This window comes from Neolamprologus brichardi, chromosome 7 (assembly GCF_056152115.1).
Source record: "Neolamprologus brichardi isolate AB-2024 chromosome 7, ASM5615211v1, whole genome shotgun sequence".
Taxonomy (NCBI): Eukaryota; Metazoa; Chordata; class Actinopteri; order Cichliformes; family Cichlidae; genus Neolamprologus; species Neolamprologus brichardi.
Genome location: NC_142110.1, coordinates 7,873,150 through 7,893,349, shown reverse-complemented (window position 1 = coordinate 7,893,349; position 20,200 = coordinate 7,873,150). Strand labels below are relative to the sequence as shown.

General features: G+C 40.5%; 1 protein-coding gene across 2 annotated transcripts in view; it reads left to right on the top strand.

Moving 5' to 3' along the window:
• Positions 1 to 19,538, top strand: part of itpr2 (inositol 1,4,5-trisphosphate receptor, type 2) — a 64,015-nt gene extending 44,477 nt beyond the window's left edge. For both annotated transcript variants that reach the window (XM_087842976.1, XM_087842977.1), the window contains exons 46-57: positions 746 to 880; positions 975 to 1,167; positions 1,384 to 1,509; positions 3,287 to 3,462; positions 3,551 to 3,715; positions 3,795 to 3,978; positions 5,703 to 5,789; positions 6,610 to 6,731; positions 6,846 to 7,011; positions 7,104 to 7,264; positions 16,021 to 16,182; positions 17,771 to 19,538. In XM_087842976.1, coding sequence (XP_087699102.1) covers positions 746 to 880; positions 975 to 1,167; positions 1,384 to 1,509; positions 3,287 to 3,462; positions 3,551 to 3,715; positions 3,795 to 3,978; positions 5,703 to 5,789; positions 6,610 to 6,731; positions 6,846 to 7,011; positions 7,104 to 7,264; positions 16,021 to 16,182; positions 17,771 to 17,851 — 1,758 coding nt within the window. In that variant the 3' untranslated portion in view covers positions 17,852 to 19,538. The remainder of the gene's footprint in view (positions 1 to 745; positions 881 to 974; positions 1,168 to 1,383; positions 1,510 to 3,286; positions 3,463 to 3,550; positions 3,716 to 3,794; positions 3,979 to 5,702; positions 5,790 to 6,609; positions 6,732 to 6,845; positions 7,012 to 7,103; positions 7,265 to 16,020; positions 16,183 to 17,770) is intronic.
• Positions 19,539 to 20,200: the final 662 nt, after the last annotated feature.

The window sequence follows — 20,200 nt, the reverse complement described above, 5'->3', positions numbered from 1 at the left end:
CACACACACACCTTTTGATAGTGATCAACAATTTTCTGGCATAATTCTGCTTAGATATTTGGCCACTCTTCTTGGCAGAATTTATTTAAATTGGTTGTCACACACCTGGGTTTTAGACCTGCTCCAAAATCCTCCGATAGAGGTGAGTTCATGAAGTTGGGAAGGCCATTCCAGAAGCTTAATGTTAGCCTGGTCTGTCCATCCCAAAACCAGTTTTGATGCGTGTTTGGGATCATTGCTCTGATGGAAAACCCAATTTTGCCAAATTTTCAACCATTTAGATGTTAATTTAATGTTAAAGAACTTCCTTCATTATTCCATCCACTTTGTGCGGTGTACCAGTACTACTGACAGCAAAACTTCCCAGAGCACAATGCTACCACCACCATGCTTGGCAGTTGAGTGTTCTTAGTGTGAAAGCCTCACCTTTACTCCGCGAAACATACCTCTTGTCATCATGGCACTACCTTTGTCTCCGCTGACCATAAAACTTTTCTCCAGAAGGAATATTTCTTGTCCATATGGGCTATTTCAAATTTCAATCAAGGTTAAAGCAGCACCCAGTTCTTGTTTTCCAAAGTCACAGTCACGTCTTGTAAAATCCATAAAAATGACCATGACATTAACGCTCATGAGGAGATTTTGTAAACCATATTTGTTTAGTTTTGGTTCACTACTGGTTACAGTATCCAGTGTAGTGCAGCAAAATCATATCTTCATATTAATCATATTTCTTCATTCATAGTTGGCCAGGCACAACAAAATCTTGCAGCAGAGCCTCACCCCTGGGTCAGGGTTAGGTCTGGGGTCAGGCATGGACTACGATAAAGAAAAGGATGATGCCCTCCGTTACTATGCGAACCACACAGCTCAGATAGAGGTAATCTGCATCATCAATTTGTTATTTATCCTAAATCTTAAATCGTTCGTCAAACTATAAAACTGTAAGCCAAACCTTTAATCTTTGTTATCAGATTGTGCGTAATGACCGCAGCATGGAGCAGATAGTCTTTCCAGTTCCTAACATCTGCGAGTACCTAACTGAGGAGTCAAAGACGCGTGTGTTCACCACCACTGAGAGAGATGACCAAGGCAGCAAGGTTAATGACTTCTTCCACCAGTTTGACAACCTCTACAATGAGATGAGGTGGCAGAAGAAGATCCGCAGTAAGTCTTCCTTACATTCGGCATCCAGTTCTTGGAAAATAATAATGATTGTGGTGGTGGTGGTGGCAGCAGGAACAGGCTTCAGGACGACAAATCACGATTCCCATCCAGCAAGTCTGGTTATGTTATTTTCACAGTAAACTGATGGGCCTGCAGTGATGTAGTGTGTGCTGAATTCGTGTGCCTGTACTTATGCTCCCTGTTGTGTTTGCACAGAAAATAAGGCTCTGTTCTGGTTCTCACGTCACATCTCTCTTTGGGGGAGCATCTCCTTCTACTTGGCCCTCCTGCTCAACATTGCTGTGGCTGTATTCTACCCTTTTGGTGACGATGAAGATGAGGGTAAGAATTTCTGCATATTTCTCAAATTGTAATTTGTAATTTCAAGCCATTTTTTTTAAACCTTTTGCTAAGCAAACCAGTGTTTTAAGGCAGTGGTCTTCAAATGGCTCCTACTGGACATGGATTAACTATTTAATCTGCAGCACATCTGCCAATATTAAAGTAGAGATGAACTTACCATATGAGGCAGACAGAATTATTGTGTAAAATTTGTATAGGGCATAGTATGGACAGCTCCTGGTGCTGAAATAACATCTCATAAATGTACTAGAGAAAATGTATGTGAAGAATAAAAGCCCTTAATATCAGCTAAATTATGCTGTATCTCTTTAATTCAAATGCAGACACACTCATTAGTATTATCCAACTAAAATAATGAGGGGATTTTATTATTTTTCTAAGGGAGTCAAGCATGCAAAATAAAGAGGCGTACACACAGAGAGTTAAAGAGACTAGTGGCTATGTGATGAAAAGAAAGAAAGAAATGTGGTAAATTTTAAAGCAACTGTTGGCAAAGGGGCATTTATTTAAACTAATTTCAGTTTTGAGACGGGCAAATGAGGTGAATACAGCATGAGACATGTGACATGAGGAAAACCTGTGCAACCATCAGCTACAACGCAATGAGCAACAGGCAGATCTTTTAAAAAAAATTAGGCCAAGAGCCCACGTCACTGTCTATTCTTCTCCAAAGTGACTGTTTTCACTAGGCGTAATTTCTTACAGATTTTGAGGAAAGGGTGATGCTTTTTTGAAAATCAGGAGGCCTTTAGCCCAGCTTAGCAGCAGACATAGTGTTAAATAATTCAGAAATAATTGACTTTTTATGCATCTGTCTGATTTTAAGCGCAGGTATACTGCATCATCTATTTACAGCTGTTTTATCAAGCAGTTTTAATCATTTTTAAAAAACCTATGGAAGAACACTTTGAATGTATTAATTTTCAAGTAAAGTAAGTCTATAACAATTCTCTTTTTTGGAATGTTAATTATTAATGATTATTGCTTTCCTTTTATGACTGAAAATGCGTGTTCTGTGACACGTGATGCTGCATTTATTTAAACACCTTGGTCACTCAGAGTCCCATGAACGCTGGTGATTTATCTAACATACAGTATCTAATTGGATAAGAATCAGTAGGTGTGTACAAAATGTGCTTAAAGGAAATCCTTCACACGTCATCATGATATCGTTTTGAGGTGGGACAACTTGGACTTTAATCGTTTTTATCGGTATGTTGATACGACTTCATGTCATCGCCCTCAGCCTGGCATCAGCATGAGACCTAATTAATCAGATGAAGTTAAATCACCCAATAATCATCCTATTTTACTCTTGAAAATTCATTTCTTTACGTGCAATGTTAGATTACCTAATTTTAGCTTTTGCGAAATGTTACTAGAACTTGCTGTATTTGCTGGCTTGCCTTGGTGTAATTCGCTGAAATGTAAACCTACTGTACACGTGGTTCCTGTGGTGTACAGAAGTGTTAAAGATGGCTTTCTGATAAATACTTCCTCAATGAATTGTCAGCACTTTGCAGTTTCCAAAAGACTCATGAGCATCACTCTGCTGATTTACTCAATGAGCTGAAGAAGAGTTGGTTGTTTTGACTGATGCTGTCCCCATGGATGGTTGTTTGACATTTTTAAAGTGTTTCCTTTGACTCTTTGCTAAGTTGAGCTCTTAGCTCAGATAAATAATTCATTAGAGGGATGTTGTGCTTTAAAGCATTGATGTTTTGTGCCTTGTTCGATTGTTTATTCTTCCACACAGGCACATTATCCCCATTCTGGAATATCTTACTGTGGGTGGCATTGGGAGTCTTCACCGCACTGCTTCCCGTCTTACCTAAACCAATAGGCATCGGGTTCTTCCTGGTCTCCCTTATTCTGCGTGCTATCTACACAATGGGCCTCGGCCCTGCGCTGCTTTTGCTCGGTGCTGTCAACGTAAGTGAACAAAGGCTTGTTTTTGAAGAATGTGTCTGTTCTTGACTCTTCACACATACAAGTTTTTTTGTTTTTATTCCATTTTCAGCTTTTCAACAAGTTGGTGTTTCTTGTAAGTTTTGTGGGGAACCAGGGGACGTTCACTCGAGGCTACAAAGCAGTCGTGATGGACATGCTCTTTATCTACCATTTGTGGTATGCCATCATCTGCGTCCTGGGCCTCTTTGTTCATGAGTTCTTCTACAGCTTTTTGGTAAGAGAGCTCGTTTGATTTGTGACCGTGTTCTCCGAATGTTTGCTGATGGCTCACAGATGACGATCTCCTTTTGCAGCTGTTCGACCTGGTGATCCGAGAGGAGACGCTGCTCAATGTGATAAAGAGTGTGACGAGAAATGGCCGCTCCATTTTTTTGACAGCGGTTCTGGCCGTTTTTCTCGTTTACTTTTTCTCCATCATCGGCTTCCTCTTCCTCAAAGACGACTTCCGCATGGAGGTGGACCGCCTTCCTTCACCAGGTCAGAAACTTTAACTTTTAAAGTACACCAAGTCATTACTGTGGTCTTCTCCCTGTCGTAAATCCTTGGGCTTTAAGCTATCCTTTGATATTGCCATTTGAAAATAATGCTTCAAAAATGCTGCTTATGTTTATCACCAGTCTAGTGTGATATTTAAAACAAACTACACCAAATAGTGACAGTTTCACTTCCACTTTCACTTTTATGAGGAAAACAGAAAAAACACCGAGTGAGACATGGGTGGTGTTCAACATCTTCAGATGTAGCTGCAAGAAATGTGATGCAACAGAAATCAGTCGCAAGAATGCCACATCTATTTTAGTCATAGTACTTATACCTGACCTTTCCAATGAATGTGTCATGCACTGATGGATCCAGTTTGGCAATGTTTAAACAATTAAATAAATAATCATTTCTACAATGTAAAAAAAGATCAAATCTTCTAGTAGCATGTGCAGTAATTGCATATCTGGTGATATGTATTATCTCTCTTAACTTCATTTCAAGTCTATACTGTGTAAGGAGGAAAAGGAAAGTTTTGTTCATTCTCCAGACTGGATTGTAGTTGTGCTTTGCGCTCTCTCTCTCTCAGTATATTTTTCTGTTATCTTTCGTGAAAGTTATCCTTAGTTGACCTGAAACAAGTTTGCTCTTCTTTTTTAATCTTTTCCAGCCATGAACATCTGTGATTTGTTAGTGAGCTGTGTTTTCGTTTTCTGAATTTGTGTAAATCATAGAACGTAATGTACAAAGTTGTTCACATTTTGGAGTTGCTGAGTGCTAGTTAATCCAGCGAGTTCATTTTTTCCCTTCACTTTTGATCTGATCTATAATTTCTTAATTACGATGATCAAATCAGCATTTTCTTGTGTATAATCTCCCCATAGAAATTGTCAACCATCTAGAGTAAGCCATATATATATATATATATATATATATATATATATATACCCAGACACATGTTTTGAAAACACTGTGGAGAGTGTGGGTAGTGTTAATGAGCTCCAGCACCCACGGTCAGGAAGACATCCTGCTAGCACATGTGCACCTGTTGCATAACCTGGTGGCCGCGCCATCCTGTGTTTTACTGAATAGAGCACAGCAGACAGCCGAGCAGTGGTGGCTTATGTAACCAGCTGGGCTCACGCCTCTCTGTATGTTAGCTGAAGGCTGAGTGGAGATACGGCGTGAGGGAGCTTCATCAGAACTGGGGAGCACCCTTTACACTCTCCTGCAACTTAGAGCTGTGACCCCTGCACCCCTGCACCCCCCCCCCCCCCCCCCCCGTGCTCCCCTGTCCCGCCAAGTTGTCGTCTTCTTCTCCTTCCTAAACCTCCTGTCACCGGCCCTCAGTTCTCCAGACTATCATTGTAAAAAGCTCTTTTGGTGACTCTCTGATCCAGATGCACAGTTCTTTCTTCTGCCTGTCTGCCCAAGCAGATCCCGCTCAGGCGGTGCGGCTCCTCTGCTGCTCGGGGCTTTGCCGATGTGCAAATGATTTGCTCAGGTTTTTTCAGCAACACTTCACCGCCCACCCAGCAGCTGCTGCCTCAGTTTACATAATGTCTGACTATATCTTTCTTGCTGATTTCTACCAGCGCTGATGAGAATTAGCGGGAAGAAGGTTTAATGCAGGAGCATAATTCAATCGTCACCTTTCATATGGAAATTTTTTGTGCCGTTGTCACTGACGCAAACTCCCCATGTTTTTGTTGTTCTTGTAGGAAAAAGGGATTTATTGAGTAACAGCGAGGTTGCAGGCTCATGTTTGAATGAGAGATGCCCTGCTTCTACACCCACATCTGTTCCTGGTAGGTTTTGGGGTAAAATTAAACTGAATATGTCCTACCCATGGTGGAAGTCACTGAGTGGATTAGTTTTAAGATTTTGTGTTTTGACTGGGGTGGTGGGCGTGTGTGTGACCTTTCCAGCAGTAATCACTTCCTGAAAGGTTACTAACACACATACTGAGACATAAGCACGCACGCATGCACACACACTGAGTTTGTGCACACAAAGAAACTTGATGAGGCAGGAGGGGTGACTCCTACTCCTGTTTGTTCTCCTTCGTCTCCACGGATCACCTGCGCCATAAGGGCACACACGTGATCTCAGCCACATCCTTCACCTCTTCTTTCTCCTCAGCAGTCATGCTGTGCGTGGCTTTATTCATTTACAGTAGGAGTTGGAGGTGTTTTATTATCAGTCACTTGTCAGCGTCAGCTGAGTCACACTTTTATCTGAATTAGATCAAATTGTTTTTGAATGTTGTTTTCATTTCATGAACTTCTTCAACTCTTCTAGCTCAGTTTAATAAAATTAGGACTAATATAAAAATCGAATATTCTTACTGTGAGATTAATAAAAACAATCTATCAAATGAGCAGAATGTAATGATGGAAAAGGGAAGCACCTTTTAAGAAGAACTTTTAAAGAACAACAGTATTGCGTGTCAGTCCAATCTTGTGTAATTTCATACCAGATGTAACACAAATTTAAAGGTGCACATTTATCCGATTAGACACCAAATGTCCTCTTGATAAAATCTCCCTTTTTATAGGTTTTCTCTCTCTCTCTCTCTCTCTCCATTTCTTCCATCACATGTTTTTCTCTGTGTTTTCGTCTTGTTAGGTGAAGATGATGGGACCGAGCGGGTGTGCGACACTCTGCTCATGTGTATAATCACTGTATTGAACCAGGGCCTGCGTAATGGAGGTGGTGTGGGAGATATTCTCAGGAGACCCTCCAAAGAGGTAGGACAAGCCTAAAACGAATACAGGGAATACAGAAAAATGGCATTTTCTCATTGTGTGTTCTGTTTGAAGAAAAACCTGAAATAAAATTCTGCGTTTCTTCCATATTTCCAGGAGCCGCTATTTGCAGCTCGAGTGGTTTACGACCTTCTGTTTTTCTTTGTTGTCATCATCATCGTTCTCAACCTCATCTTTGGTGTTATCATTGACACCTTTGCAGACCTGAGGAGTGAGAAACAGGGGAAGGAGGAAATCCTCAAAACCAGTTGTTTCATCTGTGGTGTGTACAGACAGCTTCGTGGTAGAGCTAGCATGCCTATGATAGACAAAATGGTCTAAGGTAGAATTCATAACAGAGCTAATGTCTTGCAGGGTTGGAAAGAGACAAATTTGATAACAAAACGGTGTCCTTTGAGGAGCATATCAAGTCTGAACACAACATGTGGCACTACCTTTACTTCATGGTTCTGGTGAGAGTGAAGGATCCAACCGAGTACACTGGCCCTGAGAGCTACGTAAACAAAATGATTGCAGTAAGTAGGCCAAATATATACACACTATACACACAGGAAATGGTTACAGTGTATCTTTGTAATGCAGATTTATGTTCTTTAAATGTGACCCATTATGCTCATTTACACATCCATATTTTTATTCTCATAATCTACTAAAACAGTTATTATTCTTATTTATATTATGCTGGGCTTTGGTGCAGTGTGTCAGTTCACCCACTTTATAAAACAAACTTTTTAAGTGTGCTTAAAAAGCTTGACTGAAAGCTTCTCGTAAAAAGAAGGTTTGAGCAGCAAGCGGTTGGGGCTGCTGTGCTCACAGCCGGCGCTCTGTGTCTGAGATGACGATGCTAAGCGAACACACTCTGATCTTTTACAGTGACGAGTAGAAAAAACAGAGCAGCTCAGAGGGATCATTTCTACTCGTCCTCATATGCTAACCTTATCTGAAACTTTGGCCAGCTTTAATATGAACACGCACAATTAATTACACTTTGCTAGTACTGTGCTGGACCCCCTATTGCTTTCAGAACTGCCTTGATTCTTATTGCATAAATTCAAAAGGATGCTGGAGACATTGCTTAGAGATTTTGGTCCATATTGACATGATAGCACCGCACATTTACTGCGGATTTGTTGGCCGTACATTCATGATGAGAATCTGCCGTTACACCACATCCCAGATGTGCTCTATTGGTTTGAAATCTGGTGACTGTGGAAACCATGAAGAAGAAAACATGTCGAGTTATCCTGCTGGAAGCGGCCGTCAGAAGGTGGGCAGACTGTGCTCATAAAGGGATGGTCATGGTCAACAACTGTACTCGGTTAGGCTTTGGTGTTTAGGGTTACATTAGTGTTTAAACCATTCTTGGTTGGTACTAAAGGGTTCAAAGTGTGCCAAGAAAACATCCTCACACCATTACACCACCACCGGAAGCCTGAATGGATGATATAAGGCAGGATGGATCCATGTTTTTTTTTCTGTGTGTGAGTGTGAGCAGCTTTCTCTAAAATACTCAGACCAATCTGTATGGCACCAATAACCATGCCATGCTCAGTCACTTATATCAGCTTTCTTCCTCTTTCGGATATTCAGTTTGAACATGTTGTCTTGAACACATCTACATGCTTGAATGTACTGAATTGCTGCCATGTGATTGGCTGCTTGTTAATCAGCCATTTTTCGGATGTACCTAACAAAGCGGCCACTTAGTGTATACACGCACACACACGATAAGTCAAAGCGTAATAGATCCACTTTAACAGGTACATCTCACAAGCTGTTGTCTGATCAGAACAGCTTAACTCTCTTTATACAGATCACGTTTAAGAGACATACAGCAGTGTAAAGATTTAGGAATTTGAGACTGCACATTTTTAAGGTGGTACATAAACACACCCAAGCCTCCTTATTATTCCAGGAACATATGGACAAACAAACACATTCATTTCACCCCCTAATTCATATTTTGTTGGCAAGCTGCACCAAGCAGATGAGCATACAGATGTCTTCGTGTTAGAGCCTTAAAGATGCACAGCCTCTTTAGTTAGCAGACTTGCACAGTGTGCTATAGAAGCGTGATCCTCTACAGCAGACGAATGATCAAAAAATGAGACTGAGCCTCTAGGACTGTGCCAGGCATCCCAATTTATTCTCCTTTCCCCTCGCTGCTGGAGAGAGATGGGGTTCTATACTCAGGTAGTCCTCAGCATACTGAGCTGCTAACCTGCAGGGACACAGTGTGGTTAAATAGTAATTAAACCCAGTCCAGGCCCATTATCATCAATGTACCAACTTGCCGCACTGACACACAGACAAGAAGTTGAAGGATGTAAGGGCAACTAAAGGTGTTGCTGTTAGGTTAATGGATTCAAATGAAGCCTTGGAGCACAATGGCACATTTTGTGATTAACATTCAGCCGTGATGGGCATAAGAATGGTGGCATTATAATGAACAATTTGCATAACAAACAGGTGATAGACGTTGAATTAATATGCATCAGCAAGTCGTCCAACAGGTCGGTTCTCTGATGCCAGGCCAAGGCATTGCTAGGTGATGATGCAATGATGAGTCAGGAATTTACAAACCCAATTATTTAAAAAAAAGTGAGGACACTGTGTGAAATGTACTTAAAAACAAAAAATCTCAGAAACCCTTAATTTATTGTCAACAGAAAATGGAAAACATATCAAATGTTTAGGCTAAGAAAGTGCACCATTTGAAGAAACACGAGCCAATTTTGAATTTGCACACACACAGCAACCTTTTTCTTTTAACAAGAGCCTGTGAAGATTTAGGAACTGAGGAGACTGGGTGCTGGAATTTTCAGAGAGGAACTGTCTGATACTGGATTCTAACGGCTCAACAGTCCTGGGCCGTCTGTCGTATTTCTCTTTTCATGACACACCAAATGTTTTCGAGGCAGGCAGGCCAGCCCAGCACCTGGCTCTTCTACTATGAAGCCATGCTGTTTCAATGGCTACAGTATGTTTTCTTGCTGAAATATGCAAAAATATGTAAGGCTTTTTCTGACAACAACATCATCTGCATTTGTTCCTCTTAAATCTGTATGCTGTATGCCTTTCAGTATTGATGGTGCCTTTGCAGATGTGCAAGCTGCCAATTCCATAGGTACTAATGCACCCCGTACCATCAGACGGTCCTGCTCTCTTTAAAAAGAATTTCAAATATTGATCTGTCCTATCACAGAACACAGTTTTCCACTTTACGTCAGACGATTTTAAATGAGCTTTGGCCCAGAGAAGGCAACACAATTTCTGGATCACGTTCGCATTTGGCTTCTTCTTTTTTCTTTAACCTGCATTTGTGGATGACATCATGAACTAAAGCATTTCTGAGGCTGTACAGTGATTTCCTTGACAGAGTTTAGGCATGTTTTCAGTGCACTGACACCAGAGGGCCTAAAGATCACAGGAATCCAGACGTTTACACAGAGCTTATGAAAAAACCTTTGATTGTAGGTCATGAGATGTTCAAAATCTTTACAATTTTACATTCAGGAACATTATTCTGAAACTGTTCCACAGTTTTTAGATGCAGTTTTTTGCACATTGGTGAACCTTTACCGATCTTTACGTCTGAGAAGTTCAGCTGCATGTTCTTCCACCTCTTTCTACTTAGTACCACTTTCTATTCCAGTATCTTGTTGCCTCTATCCGAACTTTGAGACATGTTGCTGCCATAAAATTCAGAATGAGCTAATATTAATATTATTGTGAATAAATTGATTTGCAATTTATTTATTTTTTTAAAAAATGAACTTCTAACTTCTTTTGGGTTTTACATATTAACACCTCTTAAGTGTTGCAGAACCCACACACTCACATGCGCACGCACATGGATAACTAAACAAACAGCCTGTTGTGTACAGTTTGTTTGTGCAGCGCTTGTGTGCTTTACTGCAATCGTTCATATAAAATCCTACCACCATGTCAGAATAAATATAAAGAGGCTGTGCTGTAGTCAGAGTGCAGGTGGTGCAGGTTTCACCTACGTGCAGGTTGCACAGGGAACTGAAAGCAGACTTTTACATTTTTAAAATCTCCAGAAATAGTTTTTCTGTCTGATGCATTCAGCTTCTGACATTCCTTAAGTTTAAGTTTGGTATATGTTTAGGGTATTAGTTGTTTGCTTACTTTACCTTAACTTCAGCTTTTTAACTCATCTTATTTTGGATTTATTTTTTTGAACAGAAGATGCACAAGTTGTGTGAGCATTTACCAGACAGTAAGGATCTAATCAAAAAATGCAATAAACTGCTCTGCTAGGGCATAATGGGACTCGTGTTTCAGACTGTGCTGCCTTGATTAGGATTCCTGTTTTTGTTTTTGTTTTTTTTTTTCATTGTTGCTTTTTTGTTTTTTAAACAAGTCTGTCTCTTTGCTGCCCCGTCATCTTAATTAAATTGCTCACTTGCTCACACATAGTAACTTAGTCTTGATAAGAGAAAGCGTCGGTGTTTTGACGTAAGCTGTAAAAGAGCAGCTGAATTGGAGAGAAGTGCTAGTCCAAGTGCTAGTCCATGATGTGTCATGATGCAGATGTCTGCAGCAGCTTGCACCGTTTATGTTCTCCACATCCCAACGCAGAGTTGTGCTTGATACTGCTGGTGTCAGTTCACTGATTGGATCTTTTTGTTTTTTTAAACTATTCTCCGCTACTTCACTACAGTTTTAGGGTAACACTGGCAGCAGCTGCTGTATGAACTAAACTGCCCTCCCAGTGATGGAACAGAGCTGTAACCTGATGACCTCAAACACACATGCATGCAGGCACACACAAGCAGCTCCTGACTAATGATTTCATCTGGTAGGATAAAGTGATGTGGTGCGAAGCAAAAAAAAAAGAAGAAAAAAAGTAGGATCTTGTTACACTGTGACTGTTCTTGACGGTGTTGTGCATGTGGATGTGAGTCAGTGTGCGGGTGTTTGTGTGTAAAATTATGACAGCGACTACAGGCCCAGCAAGTACTGCAGCAGCCACAGCGTTACATAACCCATCTCAAGTGGCCTGCTAATAGCTCAGCCCTGCCTGGCACGTGCTCCCCTGTCCCTTTCTTTTTTTCTCTCTCTTTCTGTCTCCCTCTCTCTCTCTCACACACACACACACACGCGCGCACACACGCACACATGTACACAGTCACTGTCACATCATGAACCCTTTATTTCTGATATAACACACATGCAACACATTGCCTTTAATAGAAGAAGCAAACAAAGGGCCGGCATTTGTGATGTAAATTGAGGACAGAGGTTAGAATTTGCTTAATGAGATGAAATACTGCTGTGCTTTTTTTTTTGTTTTTGTTAAATGTCCCAGTCAAGAACGTGTGTGTGCGTGTGTGTGTGTGTGTCAGATACTTGTGATATGTGTATGCTTGTGTGGTGCACTGTTGTGTGCTGTGTCATTGTATACTTTCACACTCTTCTGTGGCTGCTGATCACAAGGACGTGTTGTGCAGCTACGTCGTTCAGGCTGAACTCCATTATTTTAACCTCACTGAGCTTGACTAACCTCAAAGTCAAGCGTGTAGGGGAGAGGATCCATGGAGTTGTGACACATAATACAAAAAACATATTTCATAGCACTTTAATAATTATGTGCTGCATACTTAACTGATAATTAAAGTAAAGCAAGTAAAATCATTACTGCACAGATACTTTAAATTTAAAAAATACATTTTGAGAAAGATGGTTTTAGCTAACCAGCGACTCTCAACTACTAATTTTACCCAGTAGGCTGCACTGTTTTAATGAATATGTCCTTTTATTGTACTCTATGCATATAAATGTGTGTTTCCATGCTTACAGCATGTCTAATACCTTCAGATATGTCAGGAAGTTTAATGAATCCTGTAGAATTACATGGATAGCATTATTGTTCATGATTAAAACCTATGATTTAAGCCTGGGTTTTTAAAAAGAAAACAACGACAACAACGAGACTGTGGTTGGAACCTTTTAGCGTTGATGATATTTGATTATACAGTGTTTGTCTTTGGTGACATCTAAGGTTGTTCCCACACTTTTATATCAGTAGCCTGACTTTTCTGGAGTATATTACAGATTGTATGTACAGTATGTACCCGTACGGGATGAAATAAACGCACACTGGTCTGGTGACGACAGCAGAGTGAGAAGCACATGAATGTCTGTAAACGCTCAGTTATGTGTTTAAATTGATCATGAAGCGACACTAAAGTCTGACTCATTGAGACAGTGCAGCATAGCCCACAGTGGATTACTGTACAGTCAAGACTTTGGTGGGATTTAGATTCTATACAGTCACTGTTTAACTTTATCTCTTTAATTAAACAATGAGGGACTTCACATACAAAATGATATTATGTTCACATTTTTGAGGTTTTTTTTAATCTGGCTGTTAAGAGTGAGCTTTAGATAGTCCTCAGATGTTGGAGCTTTGTCTCTGAGCTCTCACAGCCTTTGCTGTGTTGTTTTTTTTTTCCTTTTTTAATTTTATGTCCCCTGTGATGCCAGATGCCTAAATTAGAAAAGATCTTCAGTCAAGCTCTTATAGAATGACTTAATTCATACTTTACAGCCTTGAGTAGTGAACAGACTGTTCTGGTTAAAAGAAAAAATAGGAATAGAAAACAAAGTACAGTAAAGGAGTGAAAGGACCCTTTTATTTACAGAGTGATCTGACTCAGATGTACATCTGCAAAATGGCCAATGGAGCAAACTGTAACCTGACAACTTAAACTGACCTGCTAACAGTGATTCAGATAAGTGATGTTACTTAAAGTGGCTGTCGCCTCTCATTTAAAATAAAAGCTGACATTCTGCGAAGAGGGTCTGCTTATGTGATAACGCAACTAAATGGCACCTAATCATAAATCTACTTCAGTGAAAGAGACTCAACCTTGTTTTAAACTCAGTTTTAGTAATATGTGTACTTATCTCCAGTTCCATTCTTCACCAGGCCCCTTTTCTCAGTTTCTAACCCCAGGTGAGGCGTTTTGATTTTATATAATAACATCAGTTAAATGTGATAATTTAAATACTTCATGTTGGCGTCAGCTAAAGCCTAGCAAAATGCTGAAAATGCAAAGTTTATAACATCACTGGCCACTTCATTAGGTACAATTGTTCTGATCTGTATAATGTAAGTTAAACTATTTCCTTTAGAAAACAGCTTGTTTGATGCATCTCTTAAAGTGGATATATTATGCTTTTACTTACTGTGTGTGTGTATGTATACACACTCAGTGGCCACTTTGTTAGCTACACCTTTTCAGCTGCTTGCTAAATATCCAGTGAGCAATTAGACATGCAGACATGGCCAAGACAACCTGCTGAAGTTCAAACTGAGCATCAGAATGAAGAAGAAAGGTGATTTTAGTGACTTTGAACATGGAATTATTTTTGGTGCCAAACAGGCTGGTCTGAGCATTTCACAAAATAATGATCTATTGGGATTTTCCCACAAAACCATCTGTAAAGTAATATGCTAAGATTGGTTGTTCTTTAGTTGAAAATGCCTTATTATTGCCAGAGATTAGAGGAGAACGGTAGATTGCTTTGAGCTGATAGGAACTAGTAACTCAAATGACACATCAACAAAACCAAGGTATGCAGAAGAGCATCTCTGAGCCTGAACCTTGAAGCAGAAAGGCTATGACAGCTGAAGACCACACCGGGTGCCACTCCTGTCAGAATTGGAAAAGAAAATTGGGACCAAAGTTCACAAAAGCTTTGGTTTCTTCATCATGACAATTAGTCTGCTGCACCTGGATGGCTTTCACAGTTGCCAGATCTGAATCCAATAGAGCACCTTTTGGGATGTGGTAAACTTCTCATCATGGATGAGTGGCCAACAAATCTGCACCAACTGTGTGATGCTGTCATACCAATATGCTAGCAAGGTAAAACTAATAGTCTCTGGTGAGTGCATGTGCATGCTAAACTGAAATTACTTTGAATGTTCACTTTTGATTTGGGTAACAAAGTAACTAAGTTTCTCATGTATTCCCAGTGCTATTATTATGATTTCAGTCTATATAGTAGAAATTTATATTTTGTATACAACTGTCAAATTCACAACAGTTTTTCAGAGTTTGAATGTTAAAAATCTGACACTGCGAGCATATATAAAACTGATATGATCAGTTTCTGAGAGTTTCCATTTGTATTGTTGACGAGGAATGGACAAAGCAGTAAACTCACGATATGAATGTTTCACCTAGCAGAGTGGTTAAACCCATCACATGAGGAAATGCAAACAAATAACCGACACGCTCCACATCCCTGTCCGCCCTCAGACGGCATGCCCTCTTCTTTGTCCTCAGCGTCTCGCACTCCGATCGGTCCTTCTATCCCTGCGGTTTATTCTTATATAAGAGAAGGTGGGAGAATACCTCACTCCTCCTACCGGACTTAACGTGGTGCCAGTCAAATCCCACTCTCAGCACCTTTTAAGTAATTTTTGTCAGAAGAACTGGCTAAAGAATATTACATAAGATAAGCCGATGGCAGTCTGTCGCGGTGAAACCTATCTCACTTTCAGCGTTGCACAAGAGCCACGCGTGTTGTAAAACACACGCTCGCTCACACCTTTCTGTGTACATATCCATGCAGTAGCAAATGAACAGCACACACACCCACACAGAGACAAACACAGTCACGCTTTACATAATTCTATAGGTTTGCATGCGCCTTGTTTTCTTATACCGTTGCTGCAGAGTGTTTGCTCTGCTGCTGCTGCGCTGTTAGAAAAACAGAAAATAAACATCCGCGTTTTGCATGTGACCACACACACGCGCGCGCGAGCGCATAAGTAACACTATGCTCCCAGTTGTGTTCTTGATAGACGACAGTGACTCATCTCCTGTGTGCATCAACAGTGTGCTTATGGAGTGGGTGAGAATTGAAATGCCAGTTACTGTTCATTTAGTGTATTATTGCTATCTGCTGTATCCAAGAGACAGCAATGGTGCTTAAAAAAATTTACACTGTCAGGTGCAAAACGGAGAGCAGCTTCCATTCTGATGAAATGATTAATATTAAACCTCCACGCCTGTCTTCACTTACCACTACCTCTGTGTTTACTCTCCTCCTGCAGTCTGGCTTCAGCACTGTAATGCTCCTGACGTGTCTATGCAAATCTTGCGTGTGTGCCAACATACTGTTGCTTCCATCTCTCTGACCTATTGAGGCAGCTTTATTTCAGGCGTTTATTCTTTTCACCTTTCTCTCCGTTTCTCATACATACCATCTCTCTCGCCCTTTCCTCCAGGAGAAGAACTTGGACTGGTTCCCCCGTATGAGAGCCATGTCTCTGGTGAGCAGCGAGGGAGACAACGAGCAAAACGAGATGCGGTCTCTGCAGGAGAAAATGGAGAACACTGCCAATCTGGTGGCTCAGCTCTCAGGCCAGCTGGCTGAGCTCAAAGAACAGGTAGAATGCTACTTCAGGCATTTTTCATGCTCTTGTGGGAAAAGGTCTCTTATGAGCATTGTGCTATTTGTAACTGCTTAATAGCACAAAGTAAAACTGCGCCTTGTTCGGTAGCTGACTGCCACGCGTGTGCTGTGAAGTCCACGTCACATGACTCCTCGTAACGCCAACAGGGGAGGAGGTCACATAAAAGATATAGCTTTAGCAGAGTCCCTATGCTCTCGGTTTATTCATGCAGATGGATTCTGCTACTGAACGCAGCACGACAGGTGACTATCACGTCAGCAGTCGACACGACTGAGAGCCGCCAGTGAGCCTCTGGCTGTTTGGATGACTAGCACCGCTGCTGCAGTGTGACTGATCACTCTCATCACCTGCCTCCTCTGCATGTGATTCCAGTCACAGGCCTGTCCTTGTTCCTCTTCTGCCTAATGTGTGAAAACAGCTCCTACTGGGGCAGAATAACACTCCACTAAAAAAAACTAAAACAACAACAACAAAAAAGAGAACAGCTACTGTCGACCTCTGCGAGCAGTAAAGTTGGTAACATCTCCCTGTGAGCTGCGATCTCTCATGTAACCCCCAGTAACAGCTCAATATGTCTTTTATTACAGCGCGGTTGAACAAAGATGGCAAGGCATTATCTTTGAATCTGTTTTGCGTCTGCTGCAGGCGGACCTATTCTAATCTAAGTTTGCCGGTTCTATTCTGACTAATAAGGAATCATAGGGTTAGCATGATTACTACTCCACCTATATGGTAAACAGAAAGTGTAGTTTACGCCACAGGAGGTGAGTGTGTTTATGGAGGGTTAGGTGAGGCCCAACCACAGCTCTGCAGTCACAAGGGAGGTCTGCAGGTCTCACACCAGATATGAACTCAAGACTGTTTCTCACTGGGAGGAAAGTTCTCCTGCAGCTCCTCCTTCATCACAACCTTTTGCTGACCTCTGCACACTATCACAGCTGAGACTCTGTGTAGGTTTATGTGTGTCGCTACTTAGCAGTGTGGCTTTCTGCACAGCCTGCGTTTTTTCGCCCCCTTTATTTTGCATATAGAGTTTACGGCTCACAGAACCCATGGACCCCATTTGTGACGTCAACATCGGAAACCACTGTAAATGTGAACCAGCATTTCTGATTCATTTACACACACGCACTTACTCTTATACATCCACTGTGCAGGTCACAGTTCTGCACACTCCCACACATGACTGTGTCCTCTAATGAAGTTTCCAAGGGACATTTTAGTTTCCAGTCATAACGGCAGTGTTGAACAAGGTTATTTTCATGCAGCCGTGCAGAAGATTACATCTCAGGCAATTTAAAATTGATAGAAGAATGTTGTAGAATAAATGTGTAACTTCTGAAATGACAAATTCAATGATTTTTGTCTAAACTAAAACAGTTTGTTCACTCTTGGAGGAGAAATCTACATGTACTGCAAGTTTATTCATATAGATAAATATTTAGATATAGATATATAACTGTACTACTACATTAATGGCAAGAAACCAAGTTTCTGTGTGTGCTACATACAGAATATACAAACCTTACAGCTTTTGTTTTCCTCCCCTTCTCCTCAACAGATGACAGAACAGAGGAAATACAAACAGAGGCTCGGATTCCTGGGTCCTCCTCAGCCCAATCATCACATTCCAACTCACTGAGCGCTGCTATTGGCTCACTATAAAGCCAGAGAGAAACGCAGACACATGAACTGCAGCCTTGAGAACAACACTTGTATTCAAATGTACACCTACAATTACTGATGTCAAAATTTGCAAGGGACCAGCAAGTGTTGATGCTTAATTTTAGACATAGTGCCTTTTCTGTGACATAACGTGACACAAACACGGCCTTATTTGGAGACAGCGTGCCTTTTGTGCCCACTCAGCCATAAGGGCCATTGTGTACAGAAAAACTGGTCTGTCAATGATTGACCAGGCACAGCACACACCTTCCAATGTAGTGATAGCGTGCCAGACAGAAGCTGAGGGAAATGTTAAGGTAGGTTAATGGTTAAGTGCTGTCAAGCCTGTGGACATCTGTCTTGGCCTCTGCTCCACCACTGTCACAGTGCTGATCAGCCAGCCCCACAGAGGTCAATGATTGGCTTGCAGGCTTCCAGAGGAAGAGTGTGCACACTAAGATCAAGAATTTTACCTTTTTTAGATTTTTGTTGGTATTTATGAGAAAATTGTTGGTTCATAACTGGAGGAGTATTTTTGCATTTTGGGAAAAAAAAAGACTCATGCTGCCTTACTCGTTAACTTTTATAAATGGAACATTGCAATTGCTGAAAGTGCACTTTTTTTTTTTTTTTTTTTTAAAAAGGGTAAAAACCTTTAACTGCAAACAGTAACAGGTTGGTTTGAGGTATTATTATTATTATTATTCGAATGCTTTGTGTTCTGTTTAAATACGCATTCACCGCACCACTTCAGTTGCCTTTTACAGATTTCTATGTCATATATATATATAAATGTGAATAAACTTATTTCCTGTGCAAAACTTTCTTGATGGTCTTAAATCATATATTGATACATCTTGACTGAAGATGGTAAGCTCACAGTTTTTTGTTACGTTATGAGCATCCTTGTGTTTATAGAGATGTAAGCTAATACTGTAATTCACTGTATCTGCTCTAACATCCATCTCCTACTGTTTTATAAAGTGTCTTTTAGTGTAAATAATTTTCACTAGTCCCTCGTGAAGTGCAGTTGAGAAGTCTGCAGTTGTTTTAAAGTTGCACAGATGAACACCAGACTGTGGCGTACTCCATCACTCAATGTCCTGAGACACCGTTAGCTGAAAGGCAGTGTGTAGAAAAATGTTTCAACTCTCTAGTAAAGTTCAGTTCAAATCTTCTTGTTGGAAATGGATGAGTACTCACCGTGAGCCCCTCTACACCAGTCTTAACTTACTTGTGCTCGTCCATGAGGGGGACGCAAGATGTCACGTCTTCTTTTAGATGAGCTCATATTTCGGCTCAGTTTCATGACTGTTATGACAAATTTACTTCTTCCAGCTTTGCTACACCCCTTGTATTTAAAGGGGACTAATTATGTACATTTCAAGCCCAGTATTTTTATTCTTGTACTTTACTTGAGTAGCTATGCGTGATTCAAATTACAAAATAATCTTTATTAATTTTGCTTATATCTAAGTATAGTGCGGCCCCTTGCTTCATCGTCTGTCTGTAACAAGCTGTTTTACTTGCTTTGCCTTTAAGTTAACTTTCCACTGACTGTCTCCGCCTGGCAAAGATGTTGTCTACATTAAATGAAACTTTGACTATGTATAATATAAGTATCCATGAATAAATATGATGGAAAATGGCAAAAAAAATAAAAAGCATAAGGCCTCCTTTCATTCCATACAGAATCATCATCAGATTTTTATCAAGTAGTTTATTAAGTCTGCAGCTCTTCATGTGTGAGATGAATGGCTGCCTGACCTTATAAAGTTTGCGACCATTTCCCTGAAAAGGGGATTTAAGTGTCTATAGTTTCAAAATGTTCAATAGCTGAATTAAATGGGTGGGCGGTGTTGAATCTGTACGCTTAGCTGTCTAGCAATCGGAGATACCAAATGTTTAATTAGATAGCCTTGTCATTTCAATCCATCATATTGGTTAATGAATAGTTTCAAATAATCACATCCATCTAATTAGATTTATTTAAGTCTAATTCAGTACGTAAAAAAGAGTTTTTAAACTACAAAAATAAAAGATTGTACAGGATTTCTAGAGCAGTAATTAATTATCAGTGAAAGTGTGGTGGGAAAGCAAAATAGGTGCAATTATTCATTAGTTTTTGCAACAAATTAAGCTGTAACACCTGAGATTGGATATGTAAAAATAGTTAAAAGTAATGTAGAAAATGTTGGTGTAAAAACTAACCCCGCCAAAAGCTAAACGGTGATGGTTTTAAGAAGACAAATATTAACGGCATTAATGAACTGAAGCATTAGCTACATTGAGCTTTGTTTCCACACATGGAAATCCCCACTGGTAA